A 26,243-nucleotide genomic window follows, 5' to 3' on the forward strand; every position below is an offset into this window, starting at 1 on the left:
GCCATATATGCCTTACTTGGCTACATATTTGCACTTCTGATTATAACAAATAGTTTGTTTTGTATCATGGCATTTAAAAACAAAAAAAAAAGGCATTTTACTCCAGTTGTGGTTAGATTACTTTTTAAGCTGTGTTTTATAGTGATTCTTAATAAAAATGAGAAGTTAGGTTCTAACTTAGAGTACAGTAAGCACTCTTTTTTTTTAAATAATAACACATTGTTTTCTGTTTAATGGAAGAGCTTTTTTTTTTTATATGAACTGCTTAATCTATTTAAATTTCTCTTAAGGAAAAGTCATTCACGTTAATAATATGTCTAGTAAGAAATAATGTTATTTTTCTGTTATGTTCTGTCATTTTTACCTCCTCCTTTTGCTCCAAGAATTTCTGTATATATTTTTAAATGAACTTGAAAGACTCAGCTGAGTGTTTCAGAAAGTTTACTTGCCATGTATAGCCAAACTTTTGTAAATTTTATATCATACTGATGGATTGTCAGAAAAGATACTTTTGAAAGGTCACTACAGTAGCAGAATACAGATTTAAATACAGATTTTTCATGGTATAAACAAGGATTGATATATAAACAAGATAAATTTGTATCAATAAACACTGACGTGCAGGAAAGGATTATCTAATTTTCAGCAGATTATAGAGGACTTTAAAAATAAAATATAAATGACTTATAAACAAATGAGTGTGGTTCATAACTTTGTCATGATTTCCACCAAATCATAAACAGTAATTGACTATGTATGGGAAAAATCATGAGAAGAATATATTTTGGTGGGGAGTATAGGCAGACTTTGAAGGATGTATTAGATTTACTTATTAAAAAGATCTCATAAATCTGTTTCTCTGTATGGAAAATTTGCTGGGATTTTTAACACAAAAGGCAGAAAATTGGGCAACAGCAAGCATTAGGAAAGCCTGGTAGTGTATATGTGTCCCAATGTAATATGCAATTCATAATACATGTATGTCCATTAAAAAAAATAGTTAAGGAAAAATACTGCCATAATGGCAAACCAGCCCTGAGATCCAGATCAGCCCTGATGTTTTCCTAGATTGGAAGCTCTTTGATGTCATAATGAAAGCAGTGGAATTTCAGTACGAATGTGTAACCTGTTCTGCAGGAGTGATTTGTTGACCATGGTAAATGACAAATGTTAGATAGACGTGCTCTTGAGGTGCTGCCAGGCCTGTTCCTTCTGCGCACGAGGCTTTTATAATGTGTTTGCCATTACTTACACACAGCTAAATGGGAATACCCCTATAATTACAGTTTTGTGTGTCCAACATCAAACATCTGAAAAAATATATATCTCTGGTTATTGTGTTGGGATTAAACCACGGGCTGTGTGTTATTAGCTTGCTCGTAGTGCTTAATGCAGATTGTAACGACATTGTTTGTAAATCTTGCATAATATCCTAAACCATTATTGCTCTTGTCCTGTGTCCTATCTTTCATCATATTTTACAGGGATTGTGTTTAAATTATATTGCTGTGGAGGCTTATCAGTTTTAAAATTTTTTTATACCATGAGTATGAATAGCAGCCATTGCACTTTGGGAATTTCTTCAATGTGGGCAATAACATGCTCCAGGAGTATGTACAAACCGGCTTCATCATGGTGAGGTTGATGAAATGCAATGTGTTGCTTTGTGTCTTGACATGCCTGTGGTTTGTATGCAGTATATTGGCTTAAGAAATGCAAAACCTGAAATGTATTATTGCTTGGAGGAAGAAAACCAAATACCTGGAAGAGGAATAATTTTGAATAGATTTGATGACATTTACTTTTCTGGAAAAAAAAAAAGATTGGTCAGAGTGTTTGGAAAAGAGGGAAGCATTTTTTAATTAAACAGTAATCTCTCAATCCTGCTTTGCTGTCATCCTCTTCACAATTTTTGTCAAGTTTTCTTTCTGTGCTGATGTGTCTTATGCTTTAAAAATTATTTTTCTGAACAACTTCCAAATTAGCAGTAGATGAAAAGATCTATTTTCATTGAAATGTGTTTACTCACTGAGGGGAAATTCACCTAATTTTGCCATAATTGAGATTAGAGGGAGAAAAAAAAAAAAAAAAACCAAACAAAAAAAAGAGGTGCTTATTTAATTAACAATATGATTTTTCACCGAAATTGTGGAGAGGATAAAACTTTGCCGTAAGGGCTTTAGCATTAGATCACATAAGATTTGGAAGATAAGAGCTAAAGTCACACCTACACTGTTAGGTTTGAAGCAGCTTTTCCTGTATATCTGGAGGCTGGTTCTCCTAAGTCCCAAGAATATATTATGGCTACTGGTGCGTTGGTCAAATAACACAGTGGTGTGTATCACAAAAAACTGCAACGAAGGTACCAGTTGCCACTGGTAGTTTTTTTCTTTAAAAAAAAAAAAAACAACCAAATACCAGGAGTTGGTAATAATTACTTTGTTAAATACTTATTTGACACTGCGACATTAAACCACAACCAGCTCCAGATTCATGTCCATTAGGTACCTTGTTACCTGTAAATGTAACAGAAATTATTCTTGGTCTCAAAAAACTGGAGCAGTGAGGCAGCCTGGGAGGTCTTTTTCATTCCTCCTGGCAATCAGTATGTGTGCAGTAAAAACTGGCCTACCCTGAAAACAGAAGCTGGTGGTTACTCTAAGTTAGTTTCAGAGAGACATAGGCCTGTGCTCTTAGGTGGTGTTTTAAATTATTGTACTGTAGTAGATAAACTGCTACTTTTTCTGTGAGACGGTTTTGACTCCCTTTGCCCCCCATAATAGGGGTAGTCTGTCTAATACAAAGATGTTTTCCCAGATCAGTAAAGAGGAAGAGACTTGTTACCAATAAAAAATAACAGGTTAATTAACTATATTTGTTTTCTTCTCCGAAGAAGCACGAAGAATTTAAACTTTGGCATCATCAGGGTTTGTCTTCTAAAGGAAGATGACAAAGTTTGGAGCTGGTGAACGAGGCTGATGACAGTCACTACCCACACCCTTTGTCATTTTCCTTTTAATGATTTACTATTTGCCTGATCATTAGCTGGGAAGAAAAAATGTTTCCATAAGCATACAAGACATCCAGGCTCATATCCCTAATTACTATTCTTTGGAAAGATGACAGCACATTTCACTGTAATTACTGCTCAGCTGGATCTGTGCTTATGAAAAAGAACTCATTTCAGATTATTGTATGGGATGTTAGGATGGCACTCTCTAATGCGTGGTGTTTGAAACCAGCAAAAAATAGACTTGATATTCTTATTAATTCCTTAGTGCAGCAAAATTATTTACCACGGAACTTGTGAGTATTCAGTTTCCTTGCACAGAAATGGAGAAGCTCAATGTTAAAGAAAAGCTTTCAAACATAATTGAGCTCAGGATTAGATCAGATTGCTGAAGGCAGCTGGATTAGTTTAAAATGCAGCAAACCAAGGTTATGGCTACTGTAACTTCAGCATGAAGAGAATCCATGCTTGTAGGTAGCAAACTTGCCCAAAGCATTTTAGTACATCCTTAAAATGCCGTCGTATTTAAAAGCTGACTAGAAAAACTGGAAGGTGCTGCATGAAGTATGTGATATCTGGGTGTGTAGGTGTCTCCTTACTTATTTTATGATGCAATTAAGTTGTCATTCCACTACTTTCATCATCAAAAAATTTTCCTCAGATGCATTAGGAGAAGTTGCCTGTGTACAGAGGGGAGCAGTACGTAGCCAATAATTTCTGAATTATTGGTCATCTTGGTATGAAAGAATGCATATTCAGTCCTATGCTATGTTTTTCAATGTGTGAAGGAATTTCATTAAAAGTTACGAAAACAATTGTCCATGCCAATTTTCAGGACAAAACAAAGCATGGCAACATGTAACTAACACCTTACACTTGTCTTAACCTAGTTCATTAACTTAAAATTCAGTCCAGTGAGCGTAATAAAATTATGCACTGCATCCTGCTAAAAAACCCTAACCAAACAACCAAAACAGCTGTCTTCCTGTGAATTCTGGAATGTCTTTTGATAGTATAAATAAATGCTGAGTCAAGAATAACTACACAATGTTTTGCCAAAACACTTGCACTGTACGTATGACAGCTTACTGAATAACAGCCATATATTGAATCTACATTAAGATAAAGTAGTTTCTTATATCTTAAAACCTTTCTTAAAATAATCTTATAGGATTTCTTATATCTTTCCATTTTGAAGATGTTAGCACCTTTATAGTTTAATAGAGCATATTAATGAGTGTTTTGCTTAGTAAAACTTATTTAATATAAAATTAAGTGTGTATCAGAAACTATTGTTTGAAACTATTGTGTTATAGAAAAAATAAAATACCATGAAATGGTCGTGTTAAAAATCTGATTGTAGCCATTATATGTTAAGGTGCCTTATGACACCTCATATGTCACCACATATGACATCAAGGATCTTCTTGCCAAAAGGCAGACACCTCAAAGCAAGCCAAGAATGTTTATTGCAGTAAAAGAAAGCCTACTGACTCAGGAACTTCTAGTAAAGGCAGACAAGGGCCTTCAAAGAAAGGTGTTGGTGTTTATACCTGTGTCTGTACAGCTGGATTTGTAAAAGAGTTGGAAGTATTTGCTGCATCATTCTAAGATTATGTTTGTATGCCATGCTTGTACAGGAGCTGGAGGTATTTGCTGCTTTATACTGAGAGACATCAGCTGTGTTCATGCCAGCCCTGACTTATGTTGTGACCTCCTTTCATACATTGCCATTAGTGGTTGAGGTGACCTGTCTGTCCCTTATGACAAAGTAGTGAACTAGAAATAAAAATATGTTGCAGAAGCAGAGTTTGAGTTGGATGAGCAATCAGAAGTGGAGTGCAGCCTATAACACAGCTAAAGCAATACATAAAAATTCTTGCATCAAGAGGGAACGATGGCTATTGCTTTGGCTTGTGCTACTGCCTGTTTCTACCTAAACCAGCACTTCCAGCTCCTTACCCCTCTGACACTTTTTGTTCTGTGTCTTGTGCTGTATTTATACTGCTGAAAACAGAGCTCCATGTTTCACTGAAATCAATCGCTAATCCCTTACTATTGGGAAGACTGAAAGCTGAGGCAAATACCATTAGAGCAATGCTATTGATTGGTATTCCAGCAAACGTGTTAGTTTGTCTGCCCAAAACTGTTGTTTAATTATACCTGAATGAGCAGAGAAAACAACACCAAAGTGCCACCAGAGCCTACAAGTGAGTTAATATGCTATTTCTCATTGAAGAAAGTGTGCCTGTATACGTTTAAAAAACCAATAAAAATCAGGGTTTGTGTTTCTGATACAAGGCATCTTCTTTACTCTTCATACACATTACTGTCTTCTTTATAAACCACATTTTGTATATGTGTAAGATATCTACTGTAGAGTCCTGAAAGGGACAAGAATTTTAAGAGTCTGTCACTGTTAATTTTAACTTTTATATCTTTTACTCCCAACTACTTAAAATAAAACCTGATGATAACTACATATTTTTAAGTTCAAAATAAGCAATGCGTGGGAAATTTTAGAAAACTTGAGCAGGTTACATCAGTCAGAAAATGAACTCAGTTTTTCAGAATAAAAGTAGTTCCTCATCTCTATTTTTAACATTAAATAGTTCCTAGGTGAAATCAAGAGCTCTTTATATTGTAAGTAAGAGTACTTGAGACTTTTTTGCTGGGATGGAGATCTATATTTTAGACCTGTGCCCTAAGATGTTGAACTTACTCCTACATAACAAAATTTTTAAAGAACATCTACCAAAAAAGCATGAGACGAGAAAATGGATATTTTTAAACAACAAAAAATCTTCATTAAAAGTTGAAGCTTTAAATTAAAGAACAGAAATGGAGCCAATTTTCATTCTTCCAGAGAGCCTCAAATCTCCTATGATCCAACCTGGTAACTGTCTCACCTCGTTTAATTCTTTCAACTCCCACTGCTCAGACGGAGTCTCTTCCAATTAGCCTTCCCTGTACAAGTAACAGATCCATGGTATCTACTGGATTGTTGGGGCAGTTACACTGGTGGGTTATAATCTCAGTCTGGGTGATTTATAGGTTTCTCTGTGTGGAAAAGTTACTGCTCAGTGAGCTGAGGTTCGAATTTACAGTAGTGCTAGCTTATTCCAGTTCCGTTTTTAAATACAGTTGGGAACAAGCGCATTTGAAAGTGAACTTACAGTACTTAGAGTAGGTTACCTGCCAAATTACTCAGCTATAAATTCTAGCTTCAGTTTGTGAAAAGGGGTTGGGGCCTTGGTTTTTTGGGTTTGGTTTTTTTTTTTTTGGTAAACAAATGAAATTTTTATTTTTATTAAAACCTACTAATTGATACTTATGCAATGTTTATGGTTTTATTCTATTCAGTTAACCCGGTCACTGTTGCTACTGTTATTAACATACATGGGTTAGCATTTTACCTAGGTTCTATTCTAAATATGTTGACAATATGCCTTAAGCACAAATGATGTTGCCTGCTGTCATGGGGAACGTTCTGTAATTGACCTTTCTGCATTCTGCATATACTGCAACATTATAGGTGTGTGTTCCTCATCTGCACCGGAGATATTGAACAAACATCCTACTATATGGAGCAAAACAGTGGCTTACACAGTTAATGGAAACCCAGTAAAAAGGCTGAGACAAGAGAGCAAGGAGCTCCATCAGAACTCAAAATGATGGTCCAGCTAGGATGGGATAGGAGCTTCCTTGAAGGAGTTTTTGGTTTCTTTGTAAGAAGACTGGTGGTTTTGTTGTGTCAGAAGCCACCTATAATTATTTAATACTACTGATTTCCTCCAGCTTCTAGAAAGACAAAGCTGCCATGTACTTCTTAAAACAAATAGGCTTCTTGTTTAAGATTTCATTAGAAGCATTTCTTTGTCCTAATTCATCTGTAAATATGGTGGTGTAATGCTTGCTTACACTTAACAGAGTACCTGCCAGTGCTTTCAGGCTCTTTAATGAAAGGCAACTTCATTGCAAATTAATTTATGAATTTTAAGAAACTCTGGGTGTGTTGTGTGACAGAGTTCATGTTAGTATGCCAGCTTGTAGCCCTTGTAATATGAAGCTTCTAAATGTCAGATGTGGATCCCTAACAAATGTGCTTATTTTAGAGTTAACCTGTGGCATCTGATTTTTTCCTTCTCTATGCCCATTCCTTGTTAGACATGAATATTCCTGAATTCTCAGGAGCAGAGAGTGATGCCACTTAATGATTTCAAATATGCTATCTTGATAGGTATCTTTTTACAGTGTCAGTCATTGCTATAAGATCAACTCCAGGTCCAGTGGTCAAAAGAATAAAGTTGTATGACCAAGTTCAAAAAAGGAACTTTAGTGCTGCTTGTTGACACATGCGTAAGTTGAAAAACGTTTTTTAACAACTGCAGTTAACCCAGCTTTCCAGCAGATGACACTTTCACCAAAACCCTTTAACCTCAGTTCACATAATTTCTGATTCCTTCTTTTTTCCCCTGTTGAGCTGTCATTTTGTGTACCCTCTTCTTGAAAGGATTCTTTGCTTGGATTCTTGATTACTGCAACCTCTCCATTGTTCCCAAATTTATTAGTGATGCAGTGGAACTGCATTAGTGCCATTCACAGGTGTTCCTTCTGTGATTGCGATGCCCTGTTGTTCAATCCTCACCCTTTCCTGGTGGCTTAGTAGGCAATTGAAAGCTAGGGAGATTTTTGACCCTTATCAGGCCCGCCACCTGACTTTGTAAATGCTCATCATATGTCAGTCTACTGCAACATAAGTAATATTTAAAAAGAACACCAAGCCTACTGTAAAGGTAAATGTAGTCTTACTGTTGTAAGTCCAACATTGAGGTCATTAAAGAAACTTAATAAATGGCTTAAATTCTGAAAGTGCCTAAATCTTTGTAGTTATGCTATCTTGCAGAATTTTCAGGCCTGCATATCATCTGCTTTGTACGTGTCAGAGAATGCTGGATGTGTAAGATACTGTAGTAATGTGGCAGACAGCTTGAATGATGAGTAAAGTGTGAGGGAAAAAGATGGAGGTGGAGAGGAAAGCACCCTTAGCTGGGACCAAGGAATCGTCAACCTCAGCTTGGCACACCTCTCTGTCAGGCAGGGAGGGGAACTGTTTCTATCCAGGAGGAGACACTTCACACAGATGTCAGCAACCTGCCTTGGAAGTCAGCAATTGGGACACATCAGTTGTTTAGAGAGGCCATAAACTGAGAGGCAAAACCTTTCTTTGAACTATATCTGTGTCTCCTGTTTGTGCCCAGTCTCCCATGGCTCTTTTTTTTCGGGTCGTGGCCCTGTTTCATGGATGACCCAAATCCAAGTGATACAATGCAGGGCTTAGAAGGCAAAAGGAGTAAGAATAGACTGAGTACACCAAGAGAACCAGAATGCTATGATTTTCTGCCTTGTTAAAGGTTCTTATTTTAGGTGCATGAGACTTGGGCTTGACTGAGAGGACCAACCAGTCTGATAGCTGTGAGCTGGCAGCAGCAATTGGATGGCTCTGCAGACACTGATAGGCAGGAACTCGGGTATCTGGGAGGCTTTGCTTTGGGGCTGGGCATCTATATAATGATCCTGCAGAGACAGATAGGCACCAAAGCAGCTTCGAGGATCTAAGCAAGCATACTTACTAAAGCCAGTGACTCATATCCATACAGAAAGTGTTCTGTTCCTGATTCAGTTCTTTATTATTTTAAATGCTTAATTAAGTCTCTTTGAACCCACAGGTGCAGTCACTTACTGATGCTTATTTGTTTTCTTTTATTTGTCACAGGCTTTCATTTACCAAGACATTTTAGTCAGAAGATTGAACTAGATGTATTTGAGGGGATTTTAATATATTCTTGGAAACTGTGATCAGCTCTGGTACTTTTCTGTTTTGTTCTCTGCATGCTAGTATGTGCATTTGCTTGTAGGCAGGTCTCTGGCAGCTGAGTTGACCACTACCATTCCCATTTTGCAGGCTGATTGAAAGGTGATTATGTGTGTATGGCTGCTAAATTATTTCTTATGAAAGAGTGTCGTTTTGAATTTTTCATTTTTCAGTGAGTTGAATTTTAATAGTCAAATGGCAAATACTAAGAAAAAGAAATCTTTCAGATATATGAGAGGTGAATGAAATACTTAGGATTCAGACTTTTTCATGTCTGTCTACTGACTAGCCAAACATCTATAATTTTCAAAATACAAACACTTTGAATATTACATTCACTTTTATATGCATCAGTCATACAAAATTTTAACTGCTCTCTTCCAAACCCACTGTTGATGTGCTGATTTTTTTTCTTTGCTTTAATTTCTCTGAAGTTGTTTCACAATACCTGAGCTGTTAGATTATGCTTACTAAGTTATTTCACTGTTAGTTAAGCTTTTTCATTTCATGGTTTCTTAAAGCACCATCTAGAATCCAGGCAGTTATGCAAATCACTGAACATCAGTCCTTGTGTCTGAACCTTTCCATATCAATTAATTATTTTTGGGGTTTAGTTTTTTTTTGGTTTATCTGGGGTTGTTTTTTGTTTTGTTTTAGAGTTAGGTTTTTTTAATCCAAAGCAGAATAAATTTGAGGGATTCAAAATATATCTTATGGAGTAAAGCTTGGCATAGAGGCATAAGAAGGATAGGAGGAAACTGTAGCACATGTTCATTCTGGTTTTGCCAGAAGAAATTTCAATTTCATGTCTCCTATTTGCAGGCTAAAGTCTCATCACTGAGAGTGCAAAGAGAACACTGTTGTGGTTGTTTTGTTTTATTTTATAAAATATGCCTGGAACTTATATAAAATAGCACAAAATTTGTGTTAAAGTATTAACATGGCTTTTGTTCACAGATATTGTTGGAAATGGTTTTCATAATTTCAGGGGAAGGGAGGGAGAGTAAGCTAAGAAGCTGCAAAACCATGTGCTAGGAAATAAATACTTATGTAACATATAAATAACTTATGTAATTTTTTAGGCTAAATTTTATTGTCAACTTCAATTTAGTACATGCTCTCTGCATGTTTTACAATTTAGTTGGAAAAGTTTGTAACTGATAATTTTGTTTTGACCTCCCTTTGGAGGGAGTGCTGTGCAGACTTTCTGAAAGATGGGCTTTCTGCTTATATTATGATGAAAATGTCCACTGCTTATCGTATTCTGAGACTGCAAATTCAACTTTAGTCTAGTGTTCCTTATTGTTTTCCATAGTTGTCTGAAGATGTCTAGCCAGAAGGGAACAGTAGGTGCTGGGATTTAAGGCAGCTTTGGGTGGCTACAAATAATGGCTTACCCTGAAATGTGTTTAGATTCATCCTGGCTTTAAAATCATTTTGAGAGAGGGAAAGCTGTGGGAGACTGACAGTGCTATAGGTAAGGTACCAAGATCTCTTCCCTCCCTTCAGCCGCAGGACTCTCCCTAATAATGCTGGAAGTAAAAATGAATCATTTATGAGCATCAGTAGACACATGGGTGGGGCCTCTTTTAAAACTGGTATTTTTGTTGATGCAACACGTGTGACGGCCTCTTAGTTCTGAATATAAGTGTTACTGAGAGGAAATTAGGTTGGTTCGCAGAGGAGATCAGGCAGACCTTGCAGTGCGTCTTGCTGAGGAGCTGGAATCTCCACCAGTACTGTGCTTCAGATATCAGTACATGTAGAAGAAAAATGGAAGGTAAGTGTCTTGAAACTTTAATATCCCTTAAATCAGGACTGAAAGCAGTAATAATTAGATGATCATGTGTACTGAGCTAAAAAATTGCACATATTTTTGTGTATGGCATCAAGTCCAGGGATGACTTGTATGTTCAGATGTTCTTTGTGGAACTAGTGAGAAAGGGGAAAAAACAACTTTTGAAAAAAACAATTATGAAGGAAAAAGAGAGGTATGGGGAAGATTTGGTGAAACAACAGCCAATTCTGAGAAGAGGAAATAGCATGGAAAAGAATACATTTTATTTCAAGCATAAAGTACAAAGTGCTAGGTTTCAGCATTTTTCTGTGAGGATCAACTTCCCAATGAATACCTGAAGTAGTCTGCCTTGAATGAAGGCAAAATATGAATTGATAGAGAAAAACCTGTGACTGGTACTGATGGTCAGGTTTCTACCAGAAGCAGAAAACCAGTAAGAAATGTGAAACTGAATTGCCTTCAGTATTTTTTCTGAGCTGCCTTTGCTTAAGACAGCAATCCTCCTTTGTGATCCAGTTGCTATACTTAAAATCTGATAAGCAACCTGTGGGCTGACTGTAGAGAACTTCCCTGGGAAACACAGTATCTCAGCTCCCTGATGTTCCAGTTCAGCTGGATTACTGAGTGGATGAAGAGTAGCTGTCTTGGTTTATAAACACCTCCAGAGACCAGGCAAGGATCAGGTTCTTTCAGTGCTCTTGGCCGCAGGAATTTGCCATGTGCTATAAGCACTTTCGGTTTGACCAGAATACTTTGTGTTGTGGTTGACAACTGTCATTGAGATATGAGATTTTCACTTGAATTCTGTTGCTCTTTCTTGTCAGCAGGTATGTTGCACTCATGAGCAATAATGATGTAATGCACTCCTGTATTTTTTGGTTGTTGTTGATAGTGTGCATATTTTTATCATGGGTAGCGCCCAGCTCTGCATATTTTGCTGATCTCTGTTGAAGATCTGAATGACCAATTCATCATCAAATTCAAATAGTTAGATAAAAAATAAGATTATTTTTATTCAAGGAAAACAAATCAGAAAAATATGCCTTTTTTTTTTGCCCTTTCCCTACCTATTCCACCACCTCCTCCCCTCCCCCCACATTACCTTAAATTATTATTTAATTCAGGATGTGATCCTGGGAAACTCCACTTGCTTGTGTTAAAAATCTCCTGGTCCCAAGGGCTTAGCTATAAGTCTCCCCTTATGTGGATACACCCTTGGTTCTGGATGAGAAAAATTATTTTTCCTTAAATTTTAATTCTGTATTCAATGCAGTACCCATGTAGTTAGAGAAGTTGCATTGTTAGATTTTTCTGTAGGCTTAGCAGGACCAAACTTAACCCTTTAGAATTATAATAATATACAAGACTTTGTACATCAGTAAACCCAATTTCCGAAACTGCTGAGAATCTGTGGCTCCCATCGTCTTCAATTAGAGCGAAGAACTTTTGAAAATAAAAAGTTGTATGCAAATAAGTAAAGATGAATGTTGCCACCCATCCTTCTGGCACCAGTGTCATAATTACTCCTATGAAATGACTGATATGCAGGCAGGATGCCCAAGGGGGAATCAGCCAAGATTTTTGTCAAGCTAATCACAGGACCTGGGATAGATTGTCAGCATTTTGAAATGTCACAATTTCTGAATACTTCCTTTTCCACTAAGTTCCTCAAAGATATCTGCAAACTTTTTATAACTTTGGGAGTGCAGACTGAGACATTTGCATGCATATTTAACAGCAGTTAAAAGTTTCATATTTATAAATATCTATTTTCTTTTTATAAATCACTTAGAGTGTCACTTAAGCTTTTAAATACATACATTTTTTATCAAGGTTTTTTATTTATTCTATTTACTTTATTATTTTATTTCTTTTACAAAACAAACCCAAATGTCTCAAACAATAGCATGTGCACATTTACTGTCTAGCTGGGGTTGAAAAGTAACTGTCTGTAGACAGCATGTTGTAGTGTGTGGAGAGAATATTACAGTGCAAAGTCAACTTTTCAAGTAGAGATCCTAATATTGTCCCTCAGCATCAGGTATTTGTAATACAAGCAGACACTTTTTAAAAGAAGTGAAACTTGCAACACAGCTTTAAAAATCAAAGACTTAGACAAGTTTCCATCTGCAAGCTAGGAAAGTGATGAACTTGTAAAGGGACTTTTATGGATGTATGTCTCAAATTCAGTCTTGCTGAATTTGGAACAAAGTTTTGAATGAATTTAGAAAGAGTTTTCTCTCTTTCATCACTGTCTTCTCTTTCATCTAATCTTAACCACAGTCAAAGATGGGAACTTAATTATATGGGTTTTTTCCATTGTGCTTCTTTCTCTGTCCTGCAGTCATTGAGCTGGGAGAAGTCGACCTGAACTGTCCTTCCAACTGTCAAATACATAATACCCATTTCTTCGGAACTGACAGACAGATAATAAGGAGAGGGCAAGCCTTCAGCTTTTATGCTCGTTTCCAAAATCGGGAATGGGATGACTCCGTGGACCAGGCTGCTTTCACTGTGGAGACAGGTAGTCACTCCCAAACACTCTGTAGTCTTTCCTAGTCCTTTCCTGTATAGAAATATTTCCCATAATCTTCAGAAGACTTCTTTCATAGTCTTCATATTCCCATAATCTACTCTATCATGTTCCTTGTGAAGAGACTACCTTCCCCTAACTCAGGCAGTTCTTCTAATATGTAAAGTTTTCTCACTCTGCTAGAGAAGTGACAAGTGGAAAAGAAATCCACCCTTGGGAGCTTCGCCTTGCAAATGATGCCTAAGAAAATTACTAGCCTTTTACATGTGCTTTGTTTAGTCTGATGGAAGTGGTTTTTATTTTCCTGAAAAGGCCTCAGACCCTGTGAATCAAATGAGACAAAATGCACCTTCCCAATGGGCAGATGTCTGGATCAAACCTGCTGGAGTGCTTCCTACAAAGTTCATCAGCCGAAATGCATCAGTATCAGCGTGTTTCCTCCCTCCAGTGTCTGCATTGGCCGTTATATTCTCAATATGCAAATCACATCTTGTGGTCACACATATCAGCGGTGTCTTGGAGATTTTTATGTCCTTTTTAACCCTTGGTGTGCAGGTAAGAACTTTAGTGTTATCAGATTGTTTTAAGAAAAATAGCTAGGGGTGAGTAAAAATGTTGAAGATATTTATTATTTAGGTGGTAAGTAAAGGATTTAGTCACAGAAATAATGAAAAACAAGGAGGGATTTAACTTTGTTGGTTTTTTTTTCCCTCCAAGTTCAAGACTCTCTCAAGCAAATGTTTTGATTTGTTTTATTTGTGGTAGTAGGAGTGAGGTATATTTTTTTCCCGCAACTTTTACAGTGTCGTGACAGGATAGAAAGCATTGGGAAGTTTGCTCTGTTCATCAGGAAACACATTTTTACAGCGAGAGTGACTGAGCACTGGTTCAGTCAGATTGCCTAGAGAGGTTGTGGAGTCTCCATCCTTGGGGATATTCAAAAGCCTTCTAGATGTGGCCTGGGAAACTGGCTGGAGGTTGGACCGGATCACTTCCAGGGGTCCCTTCCAACCTCAACTACTTTGTAATTCTGTGAATACAGTACAAATACAAATTAAATTCTGTAGATCTGGCTCTGGTAGCAAGCAATTCTGGAGCCTGTAGGACATTGCCAAAATCATTACATGACAAATATTCACATTGTCTGTGCTGATTTGATCTAAATCAGATACACAACTCTGTGTGCTGAGCGTTTGACTTGTAGAACAGCTTAGTGTGAAGATAAATTGCAAGCTCTTCCATTCATGTGTTCTACAGCAGGGAGAGACTTAATAAAGATATTATCTAGCTGTAAGTAGGAATGAATTGTCTGTGAGTGCTTAAAGAGCCCACAATCTTCAGCATGATTAAAAGTATAAATCAAAAATTCTTAGGAAAGGAAAGAGGGATCCAGTGAAGCAGAAGATAACGAAGCAAGTAGAAAAATATATTTTGTCTGAATGAAAGCTCTTCATCTTTTCCAGACGACCCTGTATATATGGACAATCAGGCCCATAGAGAAGAATATGTTCTGAATGAGCATGGAATACTGTATGAAGGAGTTCACAAGCACATTACCTCTCGACCATGGCACTTTGGACAGGTACTTTTTGAAGACGTGTTCAGAAATAGATGTCATCCATATACTGACAAATGAAGTGTTATCTGTATTTTTCCAGAAATGCATGCTCTATTTGTAGTGCAAAGGTTTTTAGGAGCAGCTTGGATTATGCATACACAAACCAAAATGTCTGAGAATTTCACTGTAGCTCAAATAACTGGAACAAAGTTTTGTCTAGTAAAATCAGGGAAATTGCAGAATGTTCTGGGAACAAGTGAAACAAATATTGTGCTTCTGAAGGAAAATTATTCCATTGGCCAAACATAAGTAAAAATTATATATTTTTGCCTTTGGTTTTCCTTCAGGCAGACAGGCAACACCACGCAGACCATTAGGAGCTGTGCTTGATTTAAAAAAAGAAAACTAAAGGGCAGGAAAGGAGAGAGGGCAGCTCATATAAGTGAAAAAGACTGGATTATTGACAAGAAAGGTACTTAATCAATGTCAGCATACCATGATACCTATGTTATCCTCTTTTTCCTCAGTTTGAAGATGGGATTCTGGATATCTGCTTGAAGATCTTAGATATGGGTGCAAGTTACCATCATGGCTCTGATCGTGACCACTGTTGGCGCAATGACCCTGTGCATGTCAGCATGGTGGTGAATCACATGGTAAGACCTGTAGGGGTGTGAGACCTCTGAATAGATCAGGTCACACTTCATTATATTATAGAAGGACAAACTGCATTGTAATCAAACACAGTAGGGGAGCAGGGAAGATCCTTTCTGTGCTCAGATTCACAGGAAAAATAAACTTGGAACACTAATTTCTGACGATTTTGAGACAAACTTAGAATGTGAAGGCATAGTTGGCTATTTGGAAAGGTTGCTTTTCTTTTCTCTTTCTAGATAAGCAGCCATACCACTAGCAGTATCATGAAGATTCCAGAAAACAATGATTACCTGAAAGGAACAAAGCCATTTTCCTGGAATGGAAGTGTCCCTATTCTACAGCAGTGGTACAGTGGCAGATGCAGGCCAGTCAGATATGGGTACTGTGGATCTCTTGCTTCAGTAATGTGCACAGGTATGATATCTCAGTTTGTCCTTACCTAGTTTATAGAAAAAAGAAGAGAAAACAAGGATCAAAAACCTCTGACCCCAAAAACTACTTGAAGAATTTTACTCAGAAGCATTTTACTAGAAATGCTCCTGATAAAGCGTTTATTATCAGCCTTTTGCTTTCCTATACAGGACAGGCTGAAGAGCAAGAAAAGCAGTCCTGGTTTCTCTGTGACCTTTATATTATGCAGTTATCAATACTGGAACTTTTATTAAAACACAGAGCAAGTGCAGCATCACTGAATCATAGAATAGTTGGGGTTGGAAGGGACCTTTAAAGGTCACCTAGTCTAGTCATCTAACCCCACTGTGGAGCAAAAATTTATGCTTTGGGTGATGTTTGAAGGATGAGAAAAAACACTAAGTTATGAACAGGAAGATCTCTAGTAATGTCTCCTCCAAACCACAGAAGCATCAGGCTATATTCTCCTTTTAATGCAAAAGATGAGATAATAGTGCACTAAACTCTACAGACAGAAGACTTGAGTTCCAACTTTATACCATTTATTTACTGAACCTGCTTCTACATTGACAAAAGTTAAATTGAAGTCCTGTAGATGAATGTATATGTACCACACTATTTATTTTAAAAAAAAAGTTTTATTAAAGCATAATCAGGTTAATGATTTCTGAACTTAAAACATCTGGTTTTGTGTGGTTTTTTTTGTTTTTGTTTTAAGTTGGAAGAGTAACAAACCATTGCTTTCAGCTAGGCTTTTTTCAGACTGCTTTTCAAGAACTAAAAAGAAGTTTTGAAGACAGAATCACTCCATCCCAAGTATTGCTTCCTGTCCATTGTATTTCTATAACAGCAAATTAGAATATAAGATAATTATTTATAAAATAAATGAAGGATTTGCCTGATTAATTGGGATTTGTAACGATTCATTCATATTTTTTTTCTTACAGTGATGAGGTGTTTGGGAATTCCAAGCCGTGTTGTCACAAGCTTCTGTTTTCCTTGCTCAATTGAGAATCCCCTTGGTATCAATGAGATTTTTGACTCTTCTGGTAAAAATCTGTGTGGCAAAGACAAGCTATGGTAAATAAGAAAAATATAAAGCTCTTTTGCCCTTTTAAAAAGTTAAATGATAGGAAAACCGGTATAAATTTAGCAGATCAGTGTCTCTCTTTGGTGTATCTCTTTCTTCAGTGGGGTAATGCTCTTCAGTTTCCTAATAATACATTTCAAAACCATGAAATTACTACAGAGGCAGTCTGCTCAAAGTAGATTTTCAAAAAAGAAAAAAGCAAAACCTCTTGTGAGAATCCATGCTGCCTGCTTACCCTTCTCAGCAGAAAGAAATAAGGCTATCAAACTTAGTAGCTGTAAAAGTATAAAGTATATCATGAAAAGCTAGGGAAAATTTATTTAATTTTGACTATTATCATAATCACTTGGTTGATAACTATGTTGTCCTCCTGATGATCCTTATAATGGATGGCTTCATTCTTATAAACCTTTCAATTCCTGTTAAACAAAAGAACTGTTGGCATGTTATCAACTAAAAGAAGCATGTCTTGCAATCAGGTCTGTGGGGTTCTGGAACCAATTTCCAGTCTGAGTGATACAAACCAAACAAAACCACTCCTGTCACAAACATCATTAAACAACAAAATCTTCGGTTGATTAAAAAATTATCTCTGACATGATTTTCCTCTGTCATAAGGTATTAAACCTGCTAATCCAAGAGATATCTTTAATTGTATATTCCTTCATTCTACAGGCGATACCACTGCTGGAATGAATCTTGGATGGCTCGCAGAGACATTAATCAGTGCTGTGGTGATTGGCAGTGTCTGGATCCTACACCTCTGGAAACAGGCAGAGGTAACTTTACTATAGTTGGAATAATTTTCCTCAGATTGCATTGCTGAGTTTCCCTACTACTCAGGTTACAATGTATTATAACATTTTTGTTCTTGTTTAGGTTCAGCTTGCAGTGGTCCTACATGGGTTCGAAGCATCAGGGAAGGGGAACTGGACTTGGATTATGATGGTCATCATATGTTTTCTCGAGTAAATTCAAACTATGTTGGCTGGCTTTCCCAAAACAATGCCAAAAGAACAAAATTTTTCTGTGACACATGGCCATGTGGACAACGTCTAATCACCAAGAGCGTTGGCAGTGAGCAATTTGAAGATATCACTGGAGCTTACAAGTATGAACTAGGTATGATGAAAATATATTAAATGGGTTAGAGGAAATTTTACAGGGTAATCATATCAAAGTATCAGAGTAATCTCTCCTATGTTAAAATGTGCAGAACGATCTGAAATTGTCTTTTATTTTTGAGAAAGAGGCAGATGCTTTTCTCTTCAAAGATCTTGATTTTTAAACTCCTAAATATATTTAGATGATTCAAACAAAGCACATACTAATTAGGATAGGATAGGATAGGATAGGATAGGATAGGATAGGATAGGATAGGATAGGATAGGATAGGATAGGATAGGATAGGATAGGATAGGATAGGATAGGATAGGGTAGGATAGGATATTTCAGCTCGAAGGACCTACAATGATCATCTCATCCAACTGCCTCACACATCAGGACTGACGGAAAGTTGAAACTTACTGCTAAATACCTCTTTTTAAGGCACTGACAACCATGGCACATCAACCACCTCTCTAGGCAGCCTGTTCTAGTGTTTGACTAGCCTTACAATAAAGAAATAGTTCCTAATGTCTAGTCTGAACCTCTCCTGGCACAGCTTTGAACCATTCCCATGCTTCCTGCCACCGGACACCAGGAAAAAGAGCTCAGCACCTCCCCTTCCACTTTGTCCTCTCAGGAAGCTGCAAAGAACAATGAGGTCACTGCTCAGCCTCCTTTGCTCCAAACTAGACAAAGCCAAAGCCCTTAGCTGCTCCTCACAGGACATGCCCTCCAGCCCTTTCAATAACACTGTTTGTATGCATATGTTTTGGTCTCATCTCTACAATAGTTTAAAGTATTAGCAGACTTGAGATAATCTAAAAAAACCCACAAATTCTTCTAAACCTAGGATTAACGCCTTAATTGTTGCTTCTTGTGCCAGGTCTGTCAGCAAATATGCTTACTTACTAAATTCATGTATTATTAGCATATTCTGCTGTTCTTACTTTGGGCCACGGATTACTGACTTTCATATTCCAATAGAAGGGAGGAGTTCAACCAGCAAAATTGCATAAAGGAATGAACAGTAGATCACAGCTGATTGTACATTTGCAAGATCTGTGGGTTTTTTTGGTTTATTTTTGGTTGGTTGGAAAACAATTGATAATTTCTTTGTTTTAATGGCATATTTTGCCTTTTGAGAAAACTGGTAGCATCTCATATTCACCTTATCCTTTTAAAGAGCTATATTCTGAGTTTTGTACTAACAATACATTTTGAGATTTACATTGCCATTTTTAAATTTAACTACTTAAAAGTAAAATAAGGTCTGTAATTTTTTTTTCCCCTGAGATGTTTATTTTCTTCTGTGCATTCAGACTGCTGCATCTCGTATTTCATTATCTGGTGCATTTGTTTAACAGCAACCTGCTACTTTAGGTTCCAGGAAGGAGAAGCAATAAATTTAATGATCTTTATTATCTGGGTAGAATAATAATAAGGTTCTTGTGCCTCCAACAGATTCATTATCATGTATCTTCTTCAACAGGTTCTGTGAAAAACAAAGAAGCCTATTTCCGGGCTTACAGAAGAATTCACCCAGGGTATTGCAATGCTTCCAACTGTCATATAGAGAGAGAGTTATCATCTCTGAAAAACCCATTTCTGAGCGACTCTGGAATTAACATGAGGTTAAAGATGGCTAACTGCCCAATGTATGGTGAAGATGTCCAACTGCACTGGCTGCTTGAAAATTTGCGTAATGAGAACAAAACCCTGAAGTTTAATTTGTGCGCACAAATTATAACCTACAGTGGTTGCCCAATGGATCAATTTTGGAAAGACAGTGTGAATGTCACATTGGGCCCCAGGGAAGGTAAGAGGGTGAAATTATCTAATACCCTGTTCTTTTCAAGAGATAGTTGGATTTTAGGATTTGTGAAGACTTCCTAATAGTGGTGGGAAGTGAAATGTGTTAAATCTTGACAGCTGAATTCCCTTTAGGGTGATCACTCAAAAATCAACACAATGTCAATGCTACATGCATAGTGAGAGGTAAATTGTAGTCTTTCCTTAATTTCTCAAGGTTTAGAGATTTTTACGGTATTTTAAAATAATGATTGCATTAAAATTTTAATTCTGAATTCTATACTCAATACAGAGATAAAGCCGCAATTGTCTATCAGAAAAGCAATGTTTTCTTTGGCTAGAAGGTATCAGCCAGTGTAAAACACTTCTTAGAGCACCTAGACATACCATATGCTGAGAAGTGCAAATGTGTAGCAGAACATAAACACCTGCTTCCATGGTTAATATATTTTTCTGGAAGAAACAAGATCGCTTTAATTAAACCGCATCATTGTAAGACCAAATTTCATACCGATATTAAAATTCTATTTTACCAGGCTTTAATTTGCCTATATTTGAATTATTTCTTTAAGAATTGCACTGGGAGGAAAGTTTCCAAATTTTGCATAACAATAATAGTAATAATAATAATAATAATAATAAACAACCAACTAATCTCCTTGCAAATTCACTGATAGATGAATTGAAAACTGTGAAACTGATTGCTGCAGATAGCAATGTATCACCCTAAGTCAGGAAAAATCCTGTCTATTTTCAAAGATTCCATGAAAACTCAATATTTAATTAAGCCATTTGTAAGTGTGAGTTAAACTTTAGGGGAAGGCAGGTGGAAATATTAATCAAAAATTCAGAAAAAAAATTCAAATAAATTTGTTTTACAGTGAAAAAAATTCCTCTGTGTATATCATATAATCAGTATGGAAGTTATCTCTGTGATCACAACATTATGAAAGTGGTAGCTGTCTCAGACCCAGAGTGTGGAGAAGCTCTGATGGTGAGCAGGGATATTGTGGTCAACAGACCACCTGTTATTGTAAAGGTAAGGAACTTTAATTATGGAATTTGTGATCTAAGGAACAGACTTGGGGACCCTTATAGGCCACTTCCTAAGTAGTATTTCAATAAACTTGAAATACTTTACATTTTTCTTTTATCTTATTGCCCTTTTCTTAATTTAGCAAGATTGGTGTGATTTTTAAAGTAAAGTAAAAGTTGACTTAGTAGTGTATAGAGATCATAGAAGTAAGTCAGAAAGAAATGTGTATGAATAATCCTTTTTAATTTTTTTTCCTTTCACTTATTTACCTCATTGTTAGTTTTTTAAGGATTAAAAAAATATAAAATGTGTTTGTTTCTTTTTTAACTAGCTACTGAGCCAACCCAGACTGAAAGTACCATGTACTGCAGAGATCTCATTCTGTAATCCTCTCCAGGAAGACATGAAGAACTGTGTAATGACATTAGAAGGCTGTGGTTTATTCAAAGAGCCAATGACCATTGAGTAAGTTCATCAATTCTTTAAATGGGGATAATATTGGGGCTTGACTAAGGTGTGCAAGATCAGAACAGGTTTTGAGACAGACAGTAGTTCTGATTTTTTTGGCGTTTAGCACATGAACAGGACTTTTTGCCTCTTATTACTTTGAGACTACATTAAAAGCCTCACTCCTCTTGAAGCTGATCATCATTTAAACCTGGCAAGATATGCTGCTGCTTCATTTTTCTCAAGATTTAATTTAAGTGGATGCATCAAATGTCTGCACTCTTGTCTTTACAAGAATTACTAGCTGGGTTCCCCATCCCTTACAGTCCTATTGAGTTTATAATAAAATTTCCCTAAATATTAATGAACCAGCACTAACCACGTATAGGAATGATTAGAGAACGACAGTGAGAAATAACAATATGCATTCTAAGCTCATAACACGTTAATCACAGGAAACTGGAAACTTCCAGGATGCTGTAACATTCTAGGAAAAGTAGCTGTTCATTAATATGCATTGCTTGTCCTCATGACAAGGAGAACTGACAAAAGTATGACTAGTTTGAGGGGAAGAAATTAGGAATTGTTCTCACTGAATAATAATGAACTGGATTCCACAAAGCTGCCCTATCAAACTGCTGCAATTGGTAAGCAATAAATACACCTTTGAGGCAGAAGGCTGCTACAATTTTTAAGAATTCAAGACAGTACCACAAATGATTTTTCAATTCCAGTTACAGAATTGACTATAGGAGTCTTCCAAATCTTCTCTTAGGACAGAAATTTTTACCATGCTTTTCACAACAGAGAATACAATATTTTTGAAAGAAGACAAGAATAACAAGTTGTCCTAACAGTTTGTCTCTAAAATATGTCATAACAAAATCAAACTTAATTGGATGCACTCATCTGGTAGCTCTTAGGTCTCTGAGCTACCCAGGGTCCTAATTATTTTCCTTCTCTTGCTCCAGTTTGGGAACGCTGGCATCCAACCAACAGGCACGGACCATCGTGGAGTTCACACCTTACAGGCTTGGCAGCCACCGGCTCCTGGCCAACCTTGGGTGCCACAAGTTTGCCTACTGCAAGGGATGTGCCAAGGCCGAAGTGTGTTGCTCTGCAGGCCAGAATGGTGTCCTGCCCGTCAGCCAGAACGGGTCACTCCCAGTGTGTGAGAATGGCTCCGTCCCCATGAATGGCTCTGGGCCTGTCCCTGTGGCAGACCCTGCGTTCAACTCCATGTGTGAATATATATGTATCCCAGTGTGCAACCCAAACTGCAGCGCAGGGGGGCAGCCTGTGTACGATTTCGTGTACCTCCCTGCAGGCCATCCCTTGTGCAACTCCATCTGCAACCAAGGCTTCAATCCAAGCATCAACCCTGGTTTTGAGACGGGATGCGATCCTGGCTTCCGTGTCATATGTGAGACTGTGCCTCCTGCTACGTGTGCTCCAATGCCTCCATCCATGTACAGCTCCATGCCAGCCCCAGCATCCAACCCTGTTTGCACCCCTATGCCTCATGTGGTGTTTGAGACAGGTCCTGCTCCCACACACCCATCTGGAGGTGGAGGGGGGGCGATGTCCTACTCTGTCTCTGTCCCCACGAATAATGCGGTGAGTGCATTGCTGACCCACTTCATGTCTGGCCCCAGTCCCAGTGGGGCAACCCAGGCAGTCCCTATGTCTGCTCCACCATCCTACTCCATGTGCTCTCCAGTAGTCCACACCATCGGTAATCCCATGCAACCTCCAACTCCCCTTTCAGTGCCTGGTGCCTCCATCTCACATGTTGTTTGCGGCGCCACACCCTCTCCCACCACCCAGCCTCCATGTGGCCCAGCGGCCACCCTGTCCTCCCAACCCCTGAGTGCCGCAGTAGCCCACGGCATGTGCTCCCCAGTGGCTTCCCCAGTGCCCCGTGCTGCTGACCGTAGCGGCACCCCAACAGTGCTGCAGGTGGGCAGCGCCTCGGCATCCCACTCACTGTGTTCCCCAGCCCCCCGTCCTGTGGGACCCCCGGCATCCCACTCGCTGTGCTCTCCAGCCCCCCGCCCAGTAGGGCCCCCCGCGGCCCACTCCCTGTGCTCGCCCAGCTCCGCCTCGCTGGTGGCCGTGGGCTCCCGCCCTGCCAGCTCGCCCGCCGCTCAGCCCTTGGACTCATCAGCTGCTACCTGCCCCCCATGCTCCCCATCCCCACGCCCCCTGGGAGGTGCCACAGCCCGCTCCCTCTGTGCTCCCATCTCTCGCTCCCTCTCCCAGATTGTGGGCGCCTCCGGGTCTCGCTCATTGTGTGGTTCTCAGTGGGGCCCCTCCTATGACACCACCACTCGCTTGGGCTCCCACTCCATGTGGGCTCCCACCTCTCGATCACTGTGGAGCCCCGAGGGGCGCTTGGGCTACTCCTCGACCCGTGCCACCTATGGCACTCTTACACGCCCTCCATACAGCTCCCTGAACCGCTCCTCCTACACCTTGTCCCGCTCTGGCTACACTACCCTACCCCGCTCCACCTCTCCCTCTGCCTATGCCACCCTGACCCGCTCTGGGTTGGGCCCCTCTGGCAGCACCCTGGCCCTGGCAGGGTCCCGCAGGCCCTGGAGTCCCGGGAGGAGCACTCTCACCTATTTCAAACGCAAATATCTGTAACGGAGAGTAACCTGGGAAAACCCAAAGCCAGTGAAATAAAGCCTATATGCAGACACTTTGCAAGAGGTTAGAAATAGGGTGATGAAGAGCAGCGTGCTGCTCCTGAGCATTTATCTGTGGATTTGAGATGTGCCAGGAAGCAGGCTGCGAGCCAACTGCTGAGGGATGCATTCGATGTAATACTTGTATGTCTTGAGATACGGTACGGTGGAAGTGACAAATGAATGTGCTCCCCGCGGAGCCGTCGTGACAATAGTTGCACGGTGCAGGTAATCAGACTTATTTGCTCAGTCAAGCTGTTTTATAAATGATGCTCTTTCACTCTCTCTTCTCTTGATTTCTTGCAATGCACATTTCTCAGATGTCCCTGGGCTACAGCACTCGTAGCAAATCTCTCTCCCTGCATGAAATGTGCTGTCCTTGGGATGCTGCAGAGGTGACAGCAGACGTGCCTTATGTCTCACCTAACAGACACTGGGCCCCTGAACCCCAGCGTTGTTGTGGTTCAGGTCAGTTCTGCGTGCACTCTGTTCCCTAGTTGTGTAACACTGAAAACTGTGGAGGTCACAGAGCAACTAAATTGTTACAAATCAGCTGAAGAGTTTAACAGCTTGGGTTTTTTTTATCCTTTTTTCTTTTTTAACAATCAATTTAGTTTTACTACTCTTGATGTATTACAGACCCAGTATCAGGAATCCAAAGGTCAGATTAGAAAGTCTGCTAAATTCTATGAATAATTAGTACAATTTATTTGCTTTCACAACTGACTGATTTTCATATAGCATATTTCAAGAAGTTTTTCATATACTTGTATGCATTTAGGTTCTTAGGAAAAGCTCTAATTCCACAGCTGTGCCTTTTTGATTCAGTATAGCTAGAAAACTTAGAAAAAGAAGTATGATGTTATCCTTTCTTTCCATCACCCACCCCTCCCAGCCAAAAGGTTAAGAAGGTGAATGGAATGTACTGCGTCTTCTTCAGATGATGGTACTGTTCCAACCTTCTCCAGGTGTTTTAGGATAAGAAGGTGAATGGAATGTACTGCGTCTTCTTCAGATGATGGTACTGTTCCAACCTTCTCCAGGTGTTTTAGGAGTTGAAATCATACATCGTCATAATGAAACTATCCCTGAATTTTGGATTTGCTCACAAGAATTTTGGATTTACTGACATCACCTCCCATCCCTCCATTATTTTCCTCTAGTAGTCCATTAATTTTAGTAGCAAGTGTTAGTGGGGTTTTGTGGTAAGGTAAGTTTGCTGGTGCTGCAGAATCTTCAGCCATGTAGCAATAGTATTTCAGTAATATCGCTGTAGTTCATGCCCCTATGTGATGAGACTGAGTAACCTTCTGAGGATTTTGAAAAAGTGTCGTGTCACATGGTAGCTGTGAATGTGCCAGCACTATCAACTGCATAGTAATTCTAAGTATGGTAGAAGAAAGATTTGCCTGGATATTGTAGTAGAGTGATCATAACTCAGTCACCTGGTTTTTTACACAGTTTCAATAGTCTATGTTAGATATGTGCTGAGAATTTCTTTGCCTGACTGACAATAAAAATAGAAATTTAAAAACCACCTGTCATTCTATTGTTTTGGGTTTTTTTTTTGGTAATACTTATTAAATATAAATACTTATTAAAAGGTGAGGACTAAATCTCTGCAAGTGAACTGATTTGTGAAATCTTCCCTCCAATCCGCTTCTGTTAAATTTCCTGTTCTTTTCCTCAAGGTCTGAAAACAAGGCTTCAGAATAAGATCTGAAGTTAGGAGAAACCTCTAGACTTCCTACTTTACCTGAAATACTCAGTTTGATATTAGAGGAAAAATGAAGCCATTCTCTTTGCTTTCAATAAACCTTTCCACTTGTTGCATGAGTTTTTCCTTTACTCTGTAAAACTCTCAATCCACAGAAATGCCAAAATGAACAAACCTTTGGGTGGCAGAGAAAGAGGTAGAAAAGATACTAACAGCATTTACTTAAGAAAAAAAAGTGATTATTTTTTTGAAAATGTGTTAATAGTACATGGTAGCTACATAATTGTCAAATAACATTTCAGATTTCTTTTCCCAGTAGTGGCATGACTTCTCTGATGTTCCCAGTTTCTGAGAACAAGCCTGATTGCATATATTTCAGAAACTCCAAAGATTTGGTCACTGGAGTTGTTGAGAGGTGTGCAACCTCCACTCCCACTTTTCTTGCCATATATGCTGAATATGCATTGCTTTTGAAAGAAATGTAGTAAGTCAATTCTAACTAGAG

General features: G+C 38.5%; 1 protein-coding gene across 1 annotated transcript; it reads left to right on the forward strand.

Moving 5' to 3' along the window:
• Positions 1–10,658: 10,658 nt before the first annotated feature.
• On the forward strand, positions 10,659–25,502 carry LOC138105227 (protein-glutamine gamma-glutamyltransferase 5-like). The gene is made up of 13 exons (XM_069004976.1): positions 10,659–10,665; positions 13,028–13,207; positions 13,529–13,771; positions 14,680–14,798; positions 15,302–15,430; positions 15,668–15,845; positions 16,790–16,922; positions 17,608–17,711; positions 17,812–18,054; positions 19,529–19,855; positions 20,730–20,887; positions 21,216–21,349; positions 22,303–25,502. Exons 1-13 carry the CDS (start codon positions 10,659–10,661, stop codon positions 23,978–23,980), a joined length of 3,633 nt encoding a protein of 1,210 aa, XP_068861077.1. The 3' UTR covers positions 23,981–25,502.
• The last annotated feature ends 741 nt before the right edge of the window (positions 25,503–26,243 follow it).

The sequence above is a fragment of the Aphelocoma coerulescens genome, chromosome 2 (genome assembly GCF_041296385.1).
Source record: "Aphelocoma coerulescens isolate FSJ_1873_10779 chromosome 2, UR_Acoe_1.0, whole genome shotgun sequence".
NCBI lineage: Eukaryota > Metazoa > Chordata > Aves > Passeriformes > Corvidae > Aphelocoma > Aphelocoma coerulescens.